Source organism: Pezoporus flaviventris, unplaced genomic scaffold (genome assembly GCF_033815535.1).
Source record: "Pezoporus flaviventris isolate CSIRO_AGI_PZ_B2104156 unplaced genomic scaffold, CSIRO_AGI_Pfla_v1 ptg000089l, whole genome shotgun sequence".
NCBI lineage: Eukaryota > Metazoa > Chordata > Aves > Psittaciformes > Psittacidae > Pezoporus > Pezoporus flaviventris.
Window position 1 is genome coordinate 61486 of NW_026892637.1, and position 24294 is coordinate 85779.

Here is a 24294-nt window from a genome sequence, read left to right on the forward strand (position 1 = left end):
TTGCTTATAGGTGCTTAATTGTGTTCCCACTAAAATCAGTGAGAATGCATTGATTTCTGTGTTGGCTTACAGTTCTGGATTTCTTCAGAGATAGATGATTGTCAAATGTTTTTTAAAGTTAAGCTTTCAGTAGGAGTTCTGTACTGTCTTTCAAGTGTTTATTTTCTTCTTTAAGCATGGAGTGATTGCTACAGAAGATGAAGAGTATTTTATTGAGCCTTTGAGGAATGTAACAGAAGATTCTAGTAACTTTAATTATGAGAATGGTCATCTTCATGTTATATACAAAAAATCTACCATGCACCAGCAGCATCTCTATGATCACAGTCATTGTGGAGTCTCAGGTAAATGAATATTAGTGTCATTCATTTAAAAAATTATAACTTAAAATGTATTTTAAAATCTTGTTTGGTTTACATGTAAGACACAGTGGAGAATGTAGCAATGGGAATCCTCGTTTTGGGTGATGCAGTGTGCCCTGCTGAAACGTGAGTTTGCCCTTTTTTTTTTTTTAATTCAGATCTAGAGTAGAGTGGCTTTCGAAAACTGAGATAGCGGAAGAAGCCTTGTTTTACGCCTGTGTTGTGTACTATGGTAGTAATGAGCAGCGCACAGGCTTCCTCAAAATGTGCTATAAATACACCTTTTTGCACAACTAGAAAGTGTAATTGGTTGACTGTGTATTACAGCTGAATGCTTAGTAAGTGTTCTCTCTCATTTGAGAAAACTGGACATGCAGTAAATGTGTTAGTATTCTGATTAGTAATACATGGGAACTTTAGTTTTTATGGAGGCTTACAGTGTTTTGATAATGGCTTTTGGTTCAGTGGGTTAGCGTGATTCCATAATAGTCAGGTATCCCATTTACAGGTGCCTTATAGGGAGGATTGTAAAGTTTTGACTGAGAAGTATTTTCCTTGTGAAGCAGTTTTAACTTCAACAAATACACTTTTCATGTACTCTTTGACACAGTTTTCACTTGATTAAAGTGAAGCTGAATGCTAATTTCTTGAAGGCAGCATGGAGTAAATCTGACAAGTTATTTTAGAGCATTAAAATAATGCTTTTTTGAATAGTAGAAAAATGTTCTAACCTTCTAATTTATTTATATTTCAAAAATAGCTTGTTCTTAGAAGATCAGTCACGGACAGTTGTATTCCATGAGATTCAGCGCACAATGTAGGCTGACAAATACTAATTTTACAATAAAATAGTATCACTGTCCATTTATGTAACTTACTTCAGCTTCTTTTGGAGGTTGTAACTTTTAATAGCACCAGTTGACTAAATTTACAGTCTACAAAGGCCCATGCTTGGGAGACAGTTTTTTCCTGAGTGTTCCAGTTAATTGTGTTTAGGGAATGTCAGATTTTATGTATGTAACTTTTGTTTTAGTTTGGAAACATTATTCCATCTACTACTTCTGATATTGCAGAACTAGTCTAATTATTACTGTCTGCTAATCAGTTGTAAAGTGAGAGTACTAAAGTATGTTCATATTGTAGGGAAAGCTGTCACTTAAGACTCTTGAAATAAGTGGAGGGATTATGAAACATGGGATGATGTAATTTTTAGCATTATTATTTCTCCAGCAAAAAAAAGGCTGTTTGCATCTGTTAGATGTCATCTTCAAGATCAGTGTTTAGGAAGTCATCTTACCTCAAGTGATGATGAAGTGCTGTCAGCTGGTTTGGTCAGGTTGCATTCAGTCATTCTGGTGCTTGTTCCATCTGTTGTATGGATCATAGGTTGATTGGAGCTATGCATCTTGTGTGCATTTTTTGTGAAGTGTACAGAAATCTTTAGCATTTAGTTCTTTGACTATTTGATGCTGCCTTTGTTCTTGGAAGCTCCTGTGCATTTCCTGAGGTTTTTTATATGTCACATCCTGAATTACTTAATTATTCAAATACTAAAGCACTACTTTTTACAGCTCTGGGCCTACTATCTTGCTTGTTCATCTCAGTTATTCCTTTACCTTTTGTTCCTGTATGCTACTTTCACTCCATGAAAATTTCTGAAAAAATTTGCTCTTTCCAAAACGACAAGGTTTTATTTTCCAGATGATGTGTCATTTTAATGTTCTCCTCCTGGGTACCAAAACCTTTTAAACTTGTTTTCTGAGCACTGGTGCATCTTTATTCCGAAGTGACATTGCATCCAAAGCATCCCTAGAACATCCAAAAAGTAAAATCGAATCTCAATTTTCAGTTTCACAGCTTTCAGACTCTAGGACCCAAGCTAGGTTTACAGCAATCTTCAGGGCATTTGACTGGTTTTGAAAGTTTTGAGCAGTCCAATTTTGTGTTTTAAAATGCAGTTGTAGCAAACCTCTAGCTGCCCTCTGGCAGTACATAGTTTATTTTTGCTTAAGTGAGATGAAAAATCTTTAGGCAATTAAAACAACTTCAAATTTCCTGCAATAGACATGAAAACTAGGAAAAAAGCTTAGTATTCATTTTAGAAGCCTTAACAAGGCTTTAATAGCTGATGCTTTTTTTTTAGAATAGGCCATACCTGCAGAATGGATTATACTTGCAGAATAAGAACAATTTTGTTACCAGTATGTTTTCAACTACTAGGTTTATTTTAATTTTTTTATTTTTCTAAATTGCGCACCTTTTTAAAGGCAACACTGTCCTCAGAAATTACAAAACGCTGTAACAGTGGGAATGCTGAAGCTTTGTATTCCTGGGTTTGACCTGAACATATGTTCTTTGATGTGTAGTTATTGCTCTTTGAAAATAGCGTGCTTGGTTGAATTGCAGAAAGCCTTGCTTTTTCATGGAAGGTACTGGTATTATCTTAACTCATCCTTAGCTGAATCTGTTTTAGTAGCGGTAAGGCTGCATCACAGAAGTTGCTCACTTGAGTAGTACAGTTCAGACAATTATAAATGGATCTGTTAACATTCTCATGTTCATCCATAGCTAGCAAGAATTCCTCAGATATTTTGAAACTCTACTTAGGTAAAAGCAGACTAATAATATACTTTAATAAAATTAAGATTTAGATCTATGTGGGTCTTTGTGGAAAAGGGATATTTAATACACAGAAAAATGCCAGTTTTGCAAGGAAAGGTGGGTTCAATTTTGTCCTGATGACAAGAATTCAGATTCACAGTAAGTTTGTAGTGTTTGTTTTGGATTTTCAATAATCGGGCTCTTGAGTGCAAGAAGTATTTTTTCTGTATATATATATATGTGAAACAAGTACAAGAATCAACATGTTTGTATCAAAATGAGCATTAAAAATAACTGTAGTAATTATCTCATGTCAGGCCATTTTAAACTTCCCATTATAGTTAATTCACAAGGTAGATAAAACATAGCCTGATAGCTTTCTGAAGAGAAAATGATTTGGCCTGAAAACTATTAGGCAGGTAAGCATAATTGCCTAATAATTGCAGAGTTTCAGAGGAGAGAAAAAGCTTTTTTTTTTTTTTTAGTGTCTTATCAGTGTGTTGTGTGTTTAATTCCTTAGTATGTTTTGATACTTTTTCTACCTTGATCTTGAGTTTTTGTTTTCCAGTATGGTTTGTTTTTGTTTTTGTTTTTGTTTTTTTTTCCAAATGTTATAGCTGTCTTGTTCTTAGCCTTAAAATTCTGAAGTGTGCTTGTGGTTAATTACAACTAATCTTTAGTATTAACATAGATATGTAGAATCAGATCCTTTAGAAGATTGATAATTTAGTATACTAAGTCAAGTTAAGGAGAGCTGAGAACATTAGAACTCAAAGTTGGTTTTCTATTACCTAAAGTATTTTACAGTAAAAAAAATGTAATTAATTTTGCTTTGCCTCAAGAAGTATTTCTTTAGAAGCATGAAGATTGAAATCTCAATGTAAATGAGCTGCATTTGAGTGAGTTTTACTAGAGACCCTCTGAGGTGTCTAATTATTTTGGTTCCTAGAAGACCTGACAAGAAGTGGTAAACCATGGTGGATGAATGATGCATCTGCTTTTCCAACTTCACTTCCAGTCAACGACACGTTAAGTAGTCATAGTCGACAGAAGAGATCAGTAAGCCTTGAACGGTTTGTGGAAACGCTGGTAGTAGCAGACAAAATGATGGTGGGATACCATGGTCGCAAAGATATTGAACACTACATTTTGAGTGTAATGAATATTGTAAGTTTCATCCCGCTGTGTGTTCATATGAATAGGCATGTACTGAAATGATAAAGCAACTGCAGGGTACTTGTATATTGGCATGAATAATTCTTTCAAATATATCAGCTTTCAGGAATTAATAGTTAAATATGGCAAATGTTAGCAGTGTGGGAAAAATGCACTACTGTTTCTGTCAAGAAGTACACTGATAATTTTTAAATTATTGTCTTCAATTTTAGATTCATATGATTACATTTAGATTATACATTTATATTCTGTTTAAGTCAAAAGTCTAGGTGATCTTTGTGCTGGATGAATTATGAAACAAGGTATAAACAGTTCCGATTGAAAAGTGTAACCCAGTAAGTTTGTTTCAGTGAATGGTCTTTTTTTTTGTCCAAAATTATGCAGCTGATAATTAACATTATGAAATTACATTGAGTGAGAAAATAGGTTAATTTTTAACTATTTAGGAAACAAGTAGTGTTTCTTGTCTGACTTTGTGCCTTTTCTTATTTTCTGGAGGTCAGGTTGCCAAACTTTATCGTGATTCCAGTCTAGGAAACGTTGTGAATATTATAGTGACACGTTTAATTGTCCTCACTGAAGATCAGGTAAGAGATGTTCCATTAAGCTTTATATCCCTAAAATAAAAGTTACATTATTGTTTAATATAGATTTCATTTAATTATTTCTTGAAACGGCTGCATCGGAGTACAAAATCTATCTTGTAATCTTTCACTACTTTAATCAAGATGAAACAGTTTGAAGGGATATTCTTCATGTATCATCTCAGATATCTGTTCTACTTCAGGTGAATATTAATACACTTTTGGGGATGCCATTTTTTTATTTTTATTTTTTTTTTTCTTTTTGTATGGACATAGTCATTAAAATTGGAGCAGAAGCAATGACTGTTCGGTAATACACAGCTGAACTTGGGGTCATATTTTACAGAGATAAAATTTGGCAAGAAGAGTTTATTCCGAGAAACCACTGCTTCTAATTATAGTCCCATTTTAGTTTTCAAAAGGCTTAACAACTGACCTTAGTAATTTGTTTGGAACATTTCTGGTATGCATGTTGTATTGCAGCCAAACTTGGAGATAAACCACCATGCAGACAAGTCCCTCGATAGCTTCTGTAAGTGGCAGAAATCCATTCTCTCTCACCAAAGTGATGGAAACACCATTCCAGAAAATGGGATTGCCCACCATGATAATGCGGTTCTTATTACTAGGTATGGTCATTAAAGTATTGTGTTTATTTTATTCTATTTTATTTCTCTAGCTTTCTTGTTCTTAGCTCATATCTATCTATCTATCTATATCTCTAGGCTAGTTGTAAAATAATATAATTCGTAGGTAATCTTAAGAGGAGGAAAACTAATAGGTGGCTTGTCTTAACTATATCAGATTATTAAACTGTAGATAAAGAGTTTGGAAAGTAAGTTTCATTATTCATAATTGCCAATGCAGAGTATTCCAGTAGAACAGATGGATCCTATTGAACATTTTATACTTCCATAATTAAAAAGAATTCATAAGATTATGGAGAACAAAACAGCATGGAATACGTTTTGTTAACCACAGGTAATGCTTTTTGTAAGAATTTCAAGCCAGAGCCTCAACTGCTGTAACAGTATTCCTGCTGAAAAACAGGTTCTTGCAGATTCAGGCAATGTGAGAGTCTGCATTGTAGCTGTTTTGATTTATAATGCTTAATTAAGATGAGAACTGACAGTTTTAACAGGTAGTTGCAAAGCCTGCATGTATCCCCATTTTTCTGCTTCTATTCCACTGTTACTGGGATCAGTTCAGCAAAGTTTGCACTGTAATCTCGTAATCTTGATAAATGTGTTCCTGTTTGTCCTTTGCAGATATGGGTAGGCAACTATACTTTATTAGGAGATCAGCTTCCCATTGTTTAAGGATACTATTTATTCTTTTCTGTTTTGTTTAAATAGCAGGTGCAGCACTGCATATTTAAATTAGCATCTTTTTAGAATAGTTTCTGCTTTCCAGGACAATGTGACCCTTTTGTGGAAACATTGTGTTCACTGCAGAAAGTTTTAAATAGTGATTAGAATAATGGATCTTTTCTGGAATTTTGTGCAAAAGCTCTAAAAGTGGCTTTTTAAATTTTTTTTCTTTGGGGGGGGGATGGGTGTTTTTTTGTGGTTTTGCTTTGAAAAAAGGAAAATAAAGGCAATTAATTTTGAGAGGAACAAAAAGGTAATTACTTGTATGTATTTTTGCATGCATATTTCAAATATAGTTGTTATATGTGGTCATTAATACTACATAGTACCAGTTAAAATAATGAAATGCGAGAGTGATATAGAGAGATGTTACAGTCCAAGAATTTTTAGAAAATAATATTGAAGTTTCTAATAGAAACAAATAGAATGAAATTCAAAATAAAATATGGTTCTATCCAAAGATCTTGATTTTTTTCAGAAAGACCTTCATTTATGCTTCATTTTTTGCATACAAGGAATTTCTTCGCTGGGGCTGCTCACACGTGAAATTAAATACTTCTTTACAGCTGTGCTACATACACATCAAGCTCTCACTTTCATAATTTAGGCAGTCAGTGAAAAAGCGTAATCCATAGGTGGTATGTTGGCATGTGGCAGTTGAAGCCCCCCAATATATATGTGCAAACTGTGTTGGCAACACTATATTTTACTGTTATGGCTGAATAACCTGACGTTTTGTTAGTGTTATTCTGCCACTGCAAAGTACAGTTGTTTATTTTCTTTCACTGTTGTGCTTTAATATGTTTTATTACTGTATATTCTGTACTGGCTTCCCTGTTCTGGTAGGATGTTCCCAGCATAGTTATAAACAGTTCAGTGTTCTAGACAAAGGCTTAAGTCAGTGCTAACTTGCAGGCCTTAAACTGCAAAAGGAGCAAGTTTTCAGAGAATATGAATAATACCCATTGAAAATTAAGATTTTTATTTTTTTTTCAGCAAGAAGTAGTAAATATTAAGGAATTATTTTATTCTTCTGTATGTCTAGTAATCATTTAAGTATGCTGCAGTTTTTTTAAGACTTGTGTAAGGCCTTGGGCAGCATGGTCTAGTGTGAGGTGTCCCTGCCCATGACAGGGGTGTTGGAATCAGATGATCTTAAGGTCCTCTCCAGCCCAAAACATTCTGTGATTCTGTGCTATCTTTTAAAAAGGACATAATTATAGAGGACATATCTATTATAAAGATAAGTTCAAAGTTTACTTTTAAGAACTTTACACTTCTAAGTATTTACCTATATTTGAAGTCAATAAAAAGTCTAGTATCTGCAGGCTAGTAATACTACCTTTATAAAGCATCACTGCATACTTGTTTAGTTATATATGCTTTCACAATAGAGTGATTGCATTCATTTATTTACTATAATAATTGTAATGTCTAGTAATAATTCAAAATGCTAAAATAATCAGTTTGAATCAGTCAATCAGGCTTTTACTGAAACTGCTAGCTATCGTGGCTCTTACTAACAAAATATATCAGCATATGTGAAGAATTTTTTTTTTTTAAATAATTATGAATAAATTACTGAAGTGTAAACATGCTTGTTTTCTTTCTGTTTTTTATGTCTCACCGGATGAACCAGAGTTAATGCATTATATGTGAAAAAGAAGGGTGTAGCTACAGTGCTATAAACTTCCAGCATGTTGGAGAGGTCTTCAGTAACCTCTTCTTGAAGGAATTTGAACCTGTACTACCAAATATTAAGTTATTTCTTAGCCACTGTAATATTTTTTTGAAAGCAGTCTCCTGTATCAGTCCCAGTGATGCTGCTCTATGGTGTGTGTGGTAATTACATTTTCATTGAATTTGACACCGAAACCATTTTTGATCATTGTGGGTATTAGGGGAAAGTAGAAAAGTTTCGGTTCAACACTTTGAGTAGTTCTGTGTTGATTAAAACCATATTTTTCAGGAAGTAATGACTTCTGTACCCTAAACTAGTTGTATGCTAAAACTGAGTAGCCTCCCTGACATGGAGGTGTGCCAGGCTAATCTACTAAGTCCTGGGGAGACATTGGTATGCCTGCTAAGCTACTGGTCTTTGGACAAGAGCCTGCCTGTGTTCAGAGTGCCTGGTGTGCGGGCTTCTCTGTTGTGGCCCTGCAGGCACCCTGCAGAGTGCTTATTTTACTAAGTGTGTAGGAGATTGCAGAAAACCTATTTGCTGATAAAAATAATTAAGGCAGGTAAGAGAGTGGTCCAAGTAAGAGCCCTATTCCCAGTCAGAAGAGCAAAATTGTGGTGATAGAAATAGGGTATTACTTCGACACATGGTAACAAAAATAATGTTGATACTCAACTCACAATGGTGAGCATTGTGACTGGTTTAGCTTTAATGCTGCCAGACTTATGCTGAAGGCATAAAAATTATAATTAGCAGAAACATTTCCTGGTACTGTTGTCAGCAGAAGCATCTTCCTTTGGTTTCACTGGGGAGCTGCTGATAATGCGAACCCAAGGGTAGGTAATAGGCATTATACAGAGGACTTATTAAAGAGTCTTGGGATATTTGGTGGCTTTGTGTAAAAAAAATAAAATACCATCAGCAGTTACCAGGACACTGATAATACTTTTATGTGTGTTGCTGTGTTTTGCCTCCTTTTATTCATTTATGGAACTTTTGTTTGTATTTTCTGAGTCTTAAGTGCTTAATGTTATTTCAAGATAAAGCTGTGACTGAATGTTCTAAAACAATGAGACTTTATTTTTTTTTAGTTTAGTGCTTGCTCTGTGAAATTTCACTTAGAGTTTTTCTGTTTGAGACTATATTTAAGTCTCAGATTTTAATATTTTATCCTGTAATTGTCTAAATTGAGGTCTTGGGGGCAGGTGAAAATAAAATACTAAGCACACAGGTTTTCGTTATGAAGTTGATTAATATTGTAATGCTGATAAGGGAGTGTCTTCTTCAAGTGGATCCTTAAAATTCTTTCATATTACAAATTAATAAAAGTAGGATTAAAAATTTCAATGATTCTCTTATCTCAAGTCTTTTTGTAGACAGAAAGTAGTCTTTGCTTTTGGTTCCTATATTCCTTTATCTGTTATGTGATAATCTAAGGTCAGATTCTCAGATTTTTTGTTTTAACTCCGTGTAAATTTTGAGAGTCTCTGTATATTCTTCCTTGTGAATCACACATCCAGTTTATTTCCTTGTTTGCTTGTTTAACCTTTATTGGTACCCTGCTTCCCTCTTTTTGTTTCTTCAGAAACTCCTTAAGAAAGTCTTCATAGTTCACCTTAAAAATACAGAACTTCGGATGTCACAACGTACACTGTGGTATCAATGCTTATTTTTGAAGCTTCACTTCCATTTCGATCATTTGTTTCCTTCTCTTGATCTTATGAATCATAAAGTAGGAATTACAGAATTCCTCAGCAATACTTTGGTTAATTTGGAAGCATATACACTATGAACAAAACTATTCCTTGCCCTGTGCACCCACACAGGGTGGTAAGGGCCTGAGGGTTACATTCTTGTTTTTACTTTGTATCGGGGTGGAGAAAATGAGAAAATAAAAAAAGGAAAAAAGCCCCCCCCCCCTTTGTTTTCTTTATGTTTTACACCCTAAGTGCTCTCTAGTACTGTATTTTTTTTATAGCTCCAGAATTTTGATTTTTTTTTTCAGGTACTAAGTAGTTGTTTTTCCAAATGACGTGACTGAATCACTAGGCTTTGCAGTAGCTGTCTTTTCGTGCTGGGAGGGAGGATCCAGAGCTATTAATTTGCTTCCTGGTGTGTCAGTAGGTGAAGTAAAAGGCGTACCAGACAGCTCATGAAGGGTAAAGCTTCAGGGAGAAGTTGAGATGCCTATATATATATATATGTGTGTGTGTGTGTGTGTGTGTATGTATTTCTAATGGGGCAGAACTTTGTCTCTGAGATCCAAATGTTTTAAACAGAGAAACATTTGAAACCTTTCTCACTTAAAGAGACAATATTTCTCAGAAGTCGTTGTATGAAATGTTCTCTCTGGTTGGTAGCGTCATATACCAAGAGTTTTGTTTTTTTTTAAAAAACAAAATCAAATTCACTATGTTTGTCGAAAACATTAAGATCTCTTTGATGCATCTACAGTGCTTTTTTAGGAATATATGGCAAAAAAGCTTAAGTTTTGGGTTTGAGGCTGTAACCCCTTTTCCCCCTGGTATACTGTTAGAGATGCACTTACTTAGATACCAGTTCTGAAATTAGCTGAAATTAAAAGATACTTGTATTTGAAGATGTTCCACTTGGATTGGAGACTGCTTGAGCTAGTTTATGAGTGCTTTACTGCTTTAGCAACTATTTATTCCACAGCCCCACTGAACTAATGTACTATGGAAGAGTCTTTATGTGCTTGAATAAAGAATCAGGACTGTAAGATGTTTTTACTAATTAAGCCTTTATTGGTAGGTTAGACTGGTGTCAGTAAAAATGTTCAGTACCTCAGATGATACTATATTGCTGTTTCTCTGGGTTTTAAATGTGCTTGTACATACTAAATTTTGTGAGACAGTGAATGAGCTCTGTCTTAATACAGGCTCTTGTACTTTTGCCAGGTACCACCATACTTGTAATTCAGTAAGTGTATTGCTAAGCAGTGTGGTATGGCTGTTGTTAGCATTAACCCTGGTCTTAGTATGCAGCGTATCTGTAGCAACACTGCTGAAGCCCATATGGGAGGCATTAGCATTATTACAAAATTGGTGGATTTTTCAAATCTTTCAAGGAGAGAAATTTTACAGAAGTCCTTTGTGTTTACTGTATATATGCAAGATTAACTTCACAATACTTTGGTTAGTCCTTCCCTCATATGTGTGCCCTCATGGGCAAGGTATACTCTCTTTCATGTATCTGTGAGGTGTGTATCCCCTATGCAGGGCAGTACTCCAGTTTTTCTAAGGGGGCAGAAGGTATATGTATGTAGCACCAATCCTAAACTCCTGTAAGTCTTGTGGTTTGCAATCTAAAGAACTGCAATGTTTCTGGCATTGCTGTAGATACTTGAGAGGGGCAAAGAGTTTCTTGTTTCATTTTACATACCTGTGTAGAGCTGACCACAATCATGCCTTCCATTTTTTTATAACATAAGGGGGTTTTAGGCAGCCAGGGATGATTTGGTAGTTGCATGGTCCCGATAGCAGTATTAAAAGGAAATATATTTTTTGGACATAGTTGCCCTTTTTTGTGTAAGTTGCTTATTTTGTGTAAGTTGCGAATTAGCAGGGCTCATTTGGAGAGCTTTAAACTAGATTCGAAGGGGGATGGGGTTGTAGCTGGGCTTGCCCCAGTGGGGCAGCACTCCAGAACTGGTGAAGACTGGGAGGCCTCCTATAATCCTAGGGTGAAATTGGTGTGCTCAGCTCGCTCCCTGGAATGTCTGTACACCGATGCGCGCAGCATGGGAAATAAGCAGGAGGAGTTAGAAACCTGTGTTAAGTCAGGAGACTATGATCTGGTGGCAATTACAGAGACGTGGTGGGACAGCTCACATGACTGGAATATAGTCATGGAGGGCTATGTCCTTTTCAGGGAAGACAGGCCAGCCAGGCGGGGTGGTGGGGGTGCTCTCTATGTACGGGAGCAACTACAATGCACTGAGTTCTGTCCAGGAACAGATGACGAGCGAGTTGAGAGTCTGTGGGTGAGAATTAAGGGGCAGGCTGGCAGGGGCGATACTGCTGTGGGTGTCTGTTACAGACCTCCAGATCAGGGTGAGGAAGTTGACGAGGCCTTCTACAGGCAGCTGAGAGTGGCCTCACAGTCACAGGCTGTGGTCGTCGTGGGGGATTTTAACTTCCCTGATGTTGGCTGGAAGGACCACTCAGCAACCCAGTCCAGGAGGTTCCTCCAGTGTATGGATGATAACTTCCTCATGCAAATGGTGGATGAGCCAACCAGGAGAGGAGCGCTGCTGGATCTCATCCTCACTAACAAGGAGGATCTGGTCGAAGCAGTAAGGGTTGAGGGCTGCCTTGGTTGCAGCGACCACGAACGAGATGGTGGGACTTCAGGATCTTGTGTGGTAGGACCAGTAGAATAGCAAGTAGAATTGCAACCCTGGACTTTAGCAGGGCAAACTTTGGCCTTTTCAAGCAATTGCTAGGGGAAATCCCATGGACAAGGCTGTTTGAAGGTAAAGGGTCCCAAGATAGTTGGTTGGCATTCAAGGGTTGCTTTTTCCGAGCTCAAGATCAGAGCATCCCGACACGTAGGAAGTCAAGGAAGAGGGCCAGGAGACCTGCGTGGCTAAATAGGGAATTGCTGGGTATGCTCAAGTGGAAGAGGAGAGTTTACAGGTCATGGAAGGAGGGGCTGGCCACTTGGGAGAGCTATAAGGCTGCTGCTAGAGGATGTAGGAAGGCAGCTAGGATGACTAAGGCCTCCTTAGAATTAAACCTGGCGAGAAGGGTCAAGGACAGCAGAAAGAGCTTTTTCAAATACATGGCAGATAAAAGTAACACCAGAGGCAATGTAGGCCCACTGATGAACGGGATGGGTGCCCTGGTGACAGAAGATACAGAGATGGCAGAGTTACTGAATGCCTTCTTTGTCTCTGTCTACTCTGCTGCAGGCAGTCCTGAAGAGTCCTGTACCCCTGAGACCTCAGATGAAGTCAGGTCAATGGAGCGGTTTGCCTTAGTCGATGAGGAATGGGTTAGAGACCGGTTGAGCAATCTGGACATCCATAAATCCATGGGTCCAGATGGGATGCACCCGCGGGTGCTGAGGGAACTGGCGGAAGTCATTGCTAGACCACTCTCCCCATCATCTTTACCAAGTCTTGGGAAACGGGAGAGGTGCCTGAGGACTGGAGGAAAGCAAATGTCACTCCAGTCTTCAAAAAGGGCAAGAAGGAGGACCCGGGTAACTATAGACCGGTCAGCCTCACCTCCATCCCTGGGAAAGTGATGGAACACCTTATCCTTGGTGCCATCTTAAGGCATATCAAGGATAAGAGGGTTATGAGGGGCAGTCAACATGGCTTCACCAAGGGGAAATCATGCTTGACCAATCTCTTAGCCTTTTATGAGGAAATAACACGGTGGATGGATGATGGCAGAGCGGTGGATGTGGTCTAGCTTGACTTCAGCAAAGCATTTGACACAGTCTCCCACAGCATCCTCACAGCTAAATTGAGGAAGTGTGATCTGGATGATCGGGTAGTGAGGTGGACTGTGAACTGGCTGAAGGAGAGAAGCCAGAGAGTTGCAGTCTATGGGGCTGAGTCTAGTTGGAGGCCTGTAACTAGTGGAGTGCCTCAAGGGTCAGTACTGGGACCAGTATTATTTAATATATTCATCAACGATTTAGATGAGGGAATTGAGTGTACTATCAGCAAGTTTGCTGATGACACTAAGCTGGGAGGAGTGGCTGACACGCCAGAAGGCTGTGCTGCCATCCAGCGAGACCTGGACAGGCTGGAGAGTTGGGCAGGGAGTAACTTGATGAAATACAACAAGGGAAAGTGTAGAGTCCTACATCTGGGCAGGAACAACCCCAGGTTCCAGTATAGGTTGGGGAACGACCTGATAGAGAGCAGTGTAGGGGAGAGGGTCCTGGGGGTCCTAGTGGACGACAGGATGACCATGAGCCAACACTGTGCCCTTGTGGCCAAGAAGGCCAATGGCATCCTGGGGTGTATTAGAAGGGGGGTGGTTAGTAGGTCGAGAGAGGTCCTCCTTCCCCTCTACTCTGCCCTGGTGAGACCGTATCTGGAATATTGTGTCCAGTTCTGGGCCCCTCAGTTCAAGAAGGACAGGGAGCTGCTGGAGAGAGTCCAGCGCAGGGCAACGAAGATGATTAAGGGAGTGAAGCATCTCCCTTATGAGGAAAGACTGAGGGAGCTGGGTCTCTATAGTTTAGAGGAGACTGAGGGGTGACCTTATTAGTGTATATAAATATATAAAGGGGGAGTGTCACGAGGATGGAGCCAGGCTCTACTCAGTGGCAAACAATGATAGGACAAGGGGTAATGGGTACAAACTGGAACACAAGAGGTTCCACTTAAACTTGAGAAGAAACTTCTTCTCAGTGAGGGTGACGGAACACTGGAACAGGCTGCCCAGGGAGGTTGTGGAGTCTCCTTCCCTGGAGACATTCAAAACCCGCCTGGACGCATTCCTGTGTAACATTATCTAGGTGTTCCTGCTCCGGCAGGGGGATTGGACTAGATGATCTTTCGAGGTCCCTTCCAATCTCTAGCATACTGTGATACTGTGTGATACTGTCATAGTGTAGTAATACAGTCTTACTCTAGTAACAAGTGCCCATTAGGTTCTGTAGTAGTTAAGGCATTTGGTAGTGAGGTAGGGCCAGCCAGAGCTCTGCACATTCCTTTCCTCTTGCAGCTCCAAGATTGTTATGTCTCTTCTCTTGAGGCACTTTTCCACTTTTTTCTGGGCTTCTTAACTTGTTGCAAAGATTACTTTTCTATACAAGCCACTCTAATGCTGCTCTGTCAGGACAATTTTCAGCCTTGTCCAATAAATCTGGACATCCAGAGCATTTCTATTCCCATAAAACCCTGTCTTTGAGCCTCATCCTGTGTTTTTTCCCTAATAAGAAGGGCTCTGATTTCAAGAAGTAATTCCAATGCCAGTTGTATCTGTTTGCTCCTTACTTCCTTGATATTCAGTCATTTAAGCAGTTTTCACCCGTGTTTTTTTACACAGCCCTTCAACTTCTTCTGCTGGAGTTCTTTGCAGTGAATTTAAGCCCCTGTCAGGAGGCTGGTTTTCCTTAGTTGATTTTTGTGCAGAAATTGCAAGATTGTCCATTGACTTATTGTTCTGGAGACCATGTATAGGATATCTTCTCTGAGAGGGTGCGCTGAAAAGCTGAGATATATATATGTTGCTCTTAATCTCTGCAGACACTCTCTGCAGTCTCTGCAGATACATAAAATTCAAGGAACCCCCTAAGCAAATAGTAGCACTAAATTCCCCATGGCTCTTTGTTTTCAGGGAATTTAAGGGGTATATGTGAAAAATCTGTCTGCATATCCAAAAGGAGGTATGTGGAAAAAACCCCAAACAAAAAAACTTGAAATGTACTAGGACTCTGCCTCAGCAGGTTGAGGAAAGTAAGGTATTTAATATTTTTGCACAGTGCTTTGCATAATAGGGATGTTTGCATCAGGGTTCCTTTATATGTCATGTTCCTTACACTCCTTTTTAGAGACCACTGACAAAATCCATATGTTGCTAGATATGGCACAGGTACCACAATTGCTACTGTTGTGTCAAAAACAGTTTGCGGGTGTTCACTATCCTAAGGTATATTCTTTGGAATGACAGCCTTAAGACTGATAAAAGAGAAGCTGTGCCTGAGAAATAAGACTGATAGAAGACGTGCCTGAGAAATTCAGTGTAACAACTGTGAGCCATTACAGCAGTAGAGGGTCTCTGTGTAGATGATTTGTTTTGGGTACATATGAGTATAGAGCTGTGTTCAGAGATTGCAAACGCTGCATGTTTGGGGTGGGGAAAACATATACAAAGACTTCAGTGGAGGATTCTCCCTCACTGATTTTCTGTGTGTCTTTCTGTGAGGTGACAGGCTGTAAGTTGTGAAATGCTGGTAGGAATATCAAATTAGATAACACAGCCAGTAGAGAAAAATATAAAATCGGTTGATACATTGCATAATTCCCCGTTATGTGACAGACGCTTACTGGTTGGATGGGTTTTTTTTGTTCCTCCACTCCACATTAACAGAGTAATGTTCAGGTTTCCACTCTTGGCTGTGAATTTTCTGGGGTTCTGGGGGGAAGTGGTTAGTGTCAATTATATCTTTAAAATTTATACCTAGATTTTGTAGCTGAAAGGAATCAAATAGACTCTGTGGGATTTGAGGGAACTCACATGGAACAGTAAAGTAGCTAGAATGTGAATCTGAAAAACTGCTTATTGCATGGCAAATGTCAACCAGCAGGTGATTTGCAGCTAATTAACAAGCACACTGTGTGAGTGGAATATTTTCTAATCAGTAAAAAGGCTGTTATTTTAATTTTCTGATGCCATTAGTTGACTCTCATTTTACAGTTGGTTGGTTAGAAGATATGTATTCTGATTCAGTTTATAAAACTGGAGTCTGTGAGAGTGGAAGGGTGGAAAAGGTATAAGGTATACCCAGAGTTACTAATCCATTCCAGATGCACAAAATGTGTTTGAAATGTTTTATATAATACCAAATCCAGAAGAGCGACCAATGTCATGCACTAAAGCTGAGATTTTCATGGTCTGACTAGAGACTTCAAGTCTGAAAGCTGTTTTCTTTTTTTTTTTTTAATTTTTTTGTAGATTGATTGAAGTACTTGATACTGAGTAAAAAGACAAATAACATTCTCCTGTCTCAATTGAACACAGAAATTTTTAGGGTAATCTCAGAAACATCTCTTAAAATGTGCTCACTGGTTACCCACCTAATGATTTCCTGGACTGGAAAACTTAAATCTACCAGGACACAATGTGGGCTGTGCAACTCCTTACTGCCCCAGTTAAAGGTTTCCTTTAAATGGGAGAATGAAACCTTCGGTAATTAAAAATACATTTTAATAAATCCATAAAATATAAAACTACATTTGCTGTTGATAGTAATGGTATATTAATGCATATAGTTTACAAATAAGACACTTCCTTTTGCACACTAGACTTACTAGAGAAGAAAAATATATCAATGAAAAATACTCCTGTATGCTCTGTTTTTTTCTACTTTTTTTTTTTAAATTTTTTTAACTCTCCAAGCATTTACCTTCTGAGTAGCACAAAGGGTCATAAAACCATTCAAATGATAGTTTTTCCAGGAAATGTTTGGTGGTAATACTTTGGGATATCTGTTAGAACACTCAGTTACTGCTTGGCCAGATATCTGAGGAAGGGCTTTTTTATAAAGAACATAGAGTTGTTTAAAAATCTCTCATTTCTAATTTTTTTCTGTTTTTCTGTTTTTCTTAGTAGTCTGAGTAGAATCGCGCCCCCCCCCCCCCCCCCGCTTAACTATGGTATCAGGGCTGTTGTTACTTTCACAACCTGCAATGACCAACAGAATAATACATATGCAAAGGAGTAGCAGTGCTCCTCATGCTTAACAATCCAGAAAAGCATATTAGGCCGATTTTTAGCTTGGATTTTCACCAATTTTGGATTTGGAGTTTTGTCTGTGATCTGTTACGTAAATTCTGTCTCTCACCACACATGAGTATGTACTACATTTTCATGTTTTCTTCGTATTTTAAACTTCCATCTGGACTACTAGCTCAACTTCATGGTTATATTTTATTAGATTGCTTATATATAAGAATGTATGAAATGTGCTTTTAATTAGGACATAGGTTGTAAATTAATTTTTTTGTGGTGCAGCGTCATGTCTGTTTAATTTTAGTATTCGGTATTCTTCAGTTTCTGCCAATCTGTCCTAATGAAAGGCGTGATTGTTTATGCTTGGAGATCAAGGGTAGTATGCCCATTATTTCAGTAGGATCTAGGGAATATTTAAATTTGAGTTCATAGCTTGTTCATTTTAATTATGCAAATAGTTATGTGAAACCTAAAGTGAGCACTGTTGGTTCTATGCTGCTTAATAACTTCTTGAAATACCTTGCCGCTTTGAAATGCGGATTAATGAAGTTAGGTGCACAAGAATCTTAACCTTTTTGAAATTGGAGATGGTATTTTCTCTGAACTTGTACCTATTTCTGTATTCATTTTACTGCTTTTATAAACAGCCACTTTGCATAGAGATGTCTTCCTAACTAATTTTTACCGTATTCAGCATGTTGAAAGTACTTTCCAAAGTAATTAGCACTTAAAGTTAGTGATTTGGTTTTGTTTAGTTTTTTTTTCTTTTGTGCTTTGTTAGTGAATTTACAGCGAATATGTGACACTTGAGAGGAACTCTCTGGAAATCTTCCAGTCAAAGAGCAGGTGTGAATAGGTGAATAGGCAGGAGCAGAGAGTGTTACAGAGTTGTCCCAAGTAAAAAAAGTATGTTGTAGTTTATGTCTGCAGCTGTAGCTGTTCAGTTTCACTTTCATAATATGTGATGAAATGTAGCTTAAAAGGTTGTTAAAATTCTGACAGAACTGGATGAAGGGAGGTAAAGTAAAAATCCCAAGTTAAAAACACTGTACCTAAATGTTTTGTAGTTGCCATGCTGGCTTGGTCTCGTGTGCTTGGTTAATTTGTACTAAAGTTGATTTTGAAATTGGATCTGCTAAACAGATAAAATTTTGATTTAAACTCAAATGAAATAAATCTCTTTGCTTTCAACTAAAATGAAAACTTTGTGAAGCGTAAGAAATTTGGTGAAGAAAATTAAGAAATCACATTGATTTACATATGGCATATTCAGATTACCACCCCTGTTGTATTCTTAATTATTTTCTTAACTAGCAGTTTTACTTCTTTGAAGATGTGTTTCACAGTCCTTATTTTATGAAGTAAACACTGGGAAATACTGTTGCTGAAATACAAACATGGAGGTAACACTGAGAACTAACTGAAATTCTGGTCAAACCATGTATCACAACAGCATATGAAGGAGCAGTGGTTTGAACAACTGTAAAGAATTTAACATGAAATTGAAAACTAGTTCAGCTAGCAAGTCTTGTGTAAATTTGCTCTTTTATATGCAGTTTTGTACTATTGTTTGTTTCCTGTTCTCTGCTGTCACGCTGAACTGTTAATTAGCAGGTGAAAACTGTAGCACATGGAAATACTGCTAATGGGAATATACTTAGCAAATGTAACAATTTCTACTTTTTTATGCTTTATCTTGTACTTATTTCCATGCTTGAAACTTTTCATACTTCTAATGATTTCACCTGTACTAGCTGTATTTCTACTGGCCAAGTTAATACAGCCAGCAATTACAACAGTAACAGTGCAAATTAAAAAAATAATCTCTTCTAATACTGCATAATAAATATCTCTTGGATCACTGGTCTTTAATTGTCCACACAGGCACTACGTGAATTCCTAGACACTCCTAGTTTAAACTCTTTGATACACATACCACTTTTTGTAGTATTTCCAGACTATACCAAAGTAGCCCATGAACATAGCCGAAAGCTGTTGTGTGTGCATGGCTAGGGCATACCACCATGGAATGCAAGCAGTAGTGGTACCTCAAGCTAATAAATGTAATAAAGATTTCCTCTCCCTCTACTCTCCCGAATTTATTTGCAGTTGTCTTAGTTTGAGTAATGGCTGGTTGTGTCTTTAATAAGCAGTACTCTTGCTCAAGCAATTTTGTATCATTCAGTGAGTCAATTTGTTAGTTTGTCAACAGTGGTAGGTATTGTAGTGTTTGATGATTTGGCGCACTACAGTGTGTAGATTCTTCGTACTGAATATTTCACATGCTCTTCCTCCCTTGCATTTTGTAACTGTTATATAGCAAGAAAAAAGTGACTTTCAATTATAAATGCTGTGGAACTCAATTGGACAAATGGTCAAGACCAGTTTCATCTATTTATCAAAATCAGAAAAATATTTTTCTGTGTAAAAAATATTTATATGTTAAAGATGAATTTTTATGTTTAGGGTTTGCATATTACATATAAACATGTAGTTTTATGTAAGTGCAATGAATTGGAAAATGCGTAGGGCCATGGATCTTTTATTTTAACGTGTATTATCATATACAGATAGGGTGGTAAATTCTAGCAGTATGACATTAGCAACAGAAAATACTGGACCCAGTGAGAGGGGCTATTAGGTGGTGTCAGCTCACACTGCCACATATTCTGTTGCTGATAATTTGACTTGCAAAGTCGTACCAGCAGTCCCTAAGTTTTGAACACGTTACAATAGTGAATTTTTGTAATATAATCTTATCTCAGGGTTGTTTTTGTCTGTTTAATGGAAGAAAGCTGAAAATCATGATTAAAAATTATTTTATATGTTTTAAGTACCCAACTTGTAACCTCAGAGTAAGTCCTCAGGTATGCTGTAGTTTTGTATAGAAAGCAGGTGATCTCCTACGAAGACCACTCCTAACTAGCTAAAACCACAGAACTTTTTCCTTTTTTTTCAGTCACCTTTTCATCTGTCTCTTCTCATCTACTTTTCATTGTCCATGGTGAAAGTGTTCTTTAAATTGGACCAGAAGTCCCTCTGTACCTCCTCTTTTTACCTCCTTCTCTATTTCTTCTCTGTTTTAGACTAGATGATTATTGTAGGTCCCTTCCAACTGAAATACTCTATTATTAATGGTTTATAGAAGCTTTAACTTTAAACAGTTTGCCCAGGCAAGCACTGAATATACCAAGTGTTTTAAGATAGAAGTATGTAGTTGTGAACCTGCATTCTTTTAGAGAGGGAAGTATTATTTTTCAGTATGCACTTGGCTTCCTGAAAATCAAGATTTCCATTAATACTATTTATACCACAGTATGACTTCTTTTTTTTTTTTTTTTTAGTGGTAGCACAATGCTGCATTACAATTGCAGCAAAGTCATTATTTGTTACATATAGAATCATAGAATCGTGTAGAATCATTAGGGCTGGAAAGGACCTTAAGATCATCATGGGCAGGGACACCTCACACTAAACCATGTCACCAAAGGCTCTGTCCAGCCTGGCCTTGAACACTGACAGGGATAGAGCATTCACAACCCATTGGGCAACCCATTCCAGTGCCTCACCACCCTAACAGTAAAGAACTTCTTCCTTATATCCAATCTAAACTTGTCTGTTTAAGTTTTAAGCTGTTACCCCTTGTCCTATTGCTACAGTCTCTAATGAAGAGTCCCCTCCCCAGCATCCCTATAGGCCCCCTTCAGATACTGGAAGGCTGCTATGAGATCTCCACCCAGCCTTCTCTTCTCCAGGCTGAACAGCCCCAACTTCCTCAGCCTGTCTTCATACAGGAGGTGCTCCAGTCCCCTGATCATCCTCATGGTCTCCTCTGGGCTTGTTCCAACAGTTCCATGTCCTTTTTATGTTGAGGACACCAGAACTGCACACAATACTCCAAGTGAGATCTCACAAGAGCAGAGTAGAGGGGCAGGATCACCTCCTTCCACCTGCTGGTCACGCTCCTTTTGATGTAGCCCAGGATATGATTGATTTCTGGGCTGCGAGCACACATTGAAGATGGCTCATGTTCAGTTTCTCATCGACCAACACTCCCAGGTCCCTCTCTACAGGGCTGCTCTGAATCTCTTCTCTGCCCAACCTGTATCTGTGCCTGGGATTGCTCCAACCTAGGTGTCGGACCTTGCACTTGGCATGGTTAAACTTCATAAGGTTGGCATCACCCACCTCACAAGCGTGTCAAGGTCCCTCTGGATGGCATTCCTTCCCTCCAGGGTATCCACCGAACCACACAGCTTGGTGTCATCAGCAAACTTGCTGAGGGTGCACTCAATCCCGCTGTCCATGTCACCAACAAAGATGTGGAACAAGACTGGTCCCAACACTAGTCCCTGAGGGACCACTCATTACTGGCCTCCAGCCGGACATTGAGCCATTGACGACAGCTCTTTATGTGCGGCCATCCAGCCAGTTCTTTATCCACCGAGTGGTCCACCTATCAAATTGAAGTCTCCCCAGTTTAGAGACAAGGATGTCATGTGGGACAGTGTTGAATGCTTTGCACAAGTCCAGGTAGATGACATCAACTGCTCTACCCCTGTCCATCAGTTCTGTAGCCCCATCATAGAGGGCCACCAAATTGGTCAGGCAGGATTTCCCCTTAGTGAAGCCATGCTGGCTGTCACCAACCACCTTGTTGATTTTCATGTGCCTTAGCATGCCTTCCAGGAGAATGTGCTCCCAAGATTTTGCCAGGCCCAGAGGTGAGACTGACTGGTCTGTAGCTCCCTGGGTCATCCATTTTCCCCTTCTCAAAAATGGGGGTTATATTTCCCTTTTTGCAGTCATTGGGAACTTCACCTGACTGCCATGATTTTTCGAATATGATGGCCAGTGGCTTAGCAACTTCATTTGCCAGCTCCTTCAGGACCCACGGATGGATTTCATCAGGTCCCGTGGACTTGTGTACGTTCAGGTTCTTAAGATGATCTAGATCCACATGCCCTCCTATGGTGGGCTTGAAGTCTTCATTCTCACAGTCCCTGCATCTGCCTTCCAAGGTTTGGGTGGTGTGGTCAGAGCCTTTGCCAGTGAAGACTGAGGCAAAGAAGTCATTCAGAACCTCAGCCTTCTCCAAATCCGGTGTAGCCAGTTCTCCTGAGAGCTTCCAGGGAGGGCCCATGTTGACCCTAGTCTGTCTATTATTTGCAGTGTACCTGTAGAATCCCTTCCTGTTATCTTTCACATCCCTACCAAGTTTAATTCTAACTGAGCCTTAGCTTTCCTAACCTGGTCCCTGGCTTCCCAGATAACATCCCTGTATTCTTCCCAGGCCGCCTGTCCTTGCTTTCACCTTTTTTCCCCTAAGTCTCCTCAGCAGCTCCTTATCCATCCAAGGAAGTCTCCTGGCCCTCCTGCTGCACTTCCTTCTAGCTGGGATGCAACACTCCTGAGCTTGTAGCAGGTGATCCTTGAATATCAACCAACAGTCTTGGGCCCCCCTGCCCTCTAGGGCTGTATCCCATGGAACCTTACTAAGCAGGTTCCTGAAGAGGCCAAAGTCTGCTCTTTTGAAGTCCAGGGCAGTGAGCTTGCTGCACGCTCTTCTCACTGTCCTGAGGATCTCAAATTCGACCATCTCATGATCGCTGCATCCAAGGCTGCCCTGGAGCATCACATTTGCAACGAGCCCTTCCCTGTTGGTGAGCAGGAGGTCAAGCATGGCACCTCTCCTTGTCAGCTCCTCTATTACTTGCAGAAGGAAGTTGTCTTCTACACAATTGAGGAACTTCCTGGATTGCTTGTGCCGGGCCGTACCGTCCTTCCAACAGATGTCAGGGTGGTTGAAGTCACCCATGAGAACAAGGGCCTGCGAGCGTGAGGCTTTTCCTATCTGTCTATAGACTGCTTCATCTGCAGTTTCTCCTTGATCAGGTGGTCTGTAACAGATCCCCACAGCAATGTCCCCCATAGCTATATTCCCTTTAACCCTGACCCACAAACTCTCTGTTGACTGCTCACCTGTCCCAGACAGAGTTCCATACTCTCCAGCCTATCCCTAACATAAAGGGCAACTCCCCCTCCCTGCCTGCCAGGCCTCTCCTTCCTAAAGAGCCTGTAATCTTCCATTCCAACACTCCAGTCATAGGAGCCATCCCACCATGTTTCTGTGATGCCTATTATATTCATACCCCTGTAGACGTGCACACATCTGTAGTTCCTTGTGTTTGTTCCACATACAATGGGTGTTTGTATAGAGGCATCTGAGCCGAGCTCCAAATGAAGCCGGCTCATTGGCTGGAGCAAGTGGAATATCTCTACATTGCTCTGAGCATTTATTATAGGTGCTGGCAACTGACTGCGTGTGTTGGGATGGAAGGATGCCCCCCTCCCCCAGCACATCTAGTTTAAAGCTTTCTTGATGAGCCTAGCAAGCCTCCTACCTAAACAGCTCTTCCCCTTTAGATCAGCTCCACCAGCCTCCAGTAGACCTGGCCCTGCAAATCCGGTCCCCATAAAGCAGTTTCGTTTCAATAAATTAGATGATTCTTTGTGTGTAATGGAAAAGTTACTACTCTTCTGACCATTAGAAAAAAATCCAAAACAAAATCTAAGAACAGTTAGCTTTTAGTTATAAGACGTATTATACAGTGGGCTTCATTGGCTGTAAAATTCTCATCTTCCTCCGCCTCATCCAAAAGACCATTCTGCCATCAGAATAGCATCTAATTTTATCTTTGTCTGTGACCTTTGTATTTCTTTTGAAGTGGTTCTGCTTAGTGAGTTATCAGGAAGAGGATTTACTGTGGCTGCAGTTCTGCATTTTGATCTATAAGTCGAGCTCTCATGCCTGTGCCAAGTGCCTTAAATATTAACTTGGCTATGCACAATTACATATATTAAAAAACCTAACTCTGCATGAGTATATCATATTGAGGAATTTAGGCCATACATAGGGCAAAGTACTTTCTTATTGTTGCTTACAGATGATAACAACTAGATTTAATGTATGAGGGGGAGAGGAAGGAACAAGAGACCATTGTGTGTGTGTGCATGTGTAAGTGGGGAACAACACCCAAACCTCTTTTACTATCCCCACTTAAAAGTAAGCAAGCAAGC

General features: G+C 39.1%; 1 protein-coding gene across 3 annotated transcripts in view; it reads left to right on the forward strand.

Moving 5' to 3' along the window:
- ADAMTS6 (ADAM metallopeptidase with thrombospondin type 1 motif 6) overlaps positions 1-24294 on the forward strand; it is a 151757-nt gene that overhangs the window by 13298 nt on the left and 114165 nt on the right. For 2 of the 3 annotated variants that reach the window (XM_061475698.1, XM_061475699.1), the window contains exons 4-7: positions 176-344; positions 3913-4130; positions 4643-4726; positions 5207-5352. In XM_061475698.1, coding sequence (XP_061331682.1) covers positions 176-344; positions 3913-4130; positions 4643-4726; positions 5207-5352 — 617 coding nt within the window. The remainder of the gene's footprint in view (positions 1-175; positions 345-3912; positions 4131-4642; positions 4727-5206; positions 5353-24294) is intronic. The other variant, XM_061475700.1, reaches the window with a different exon arrangement.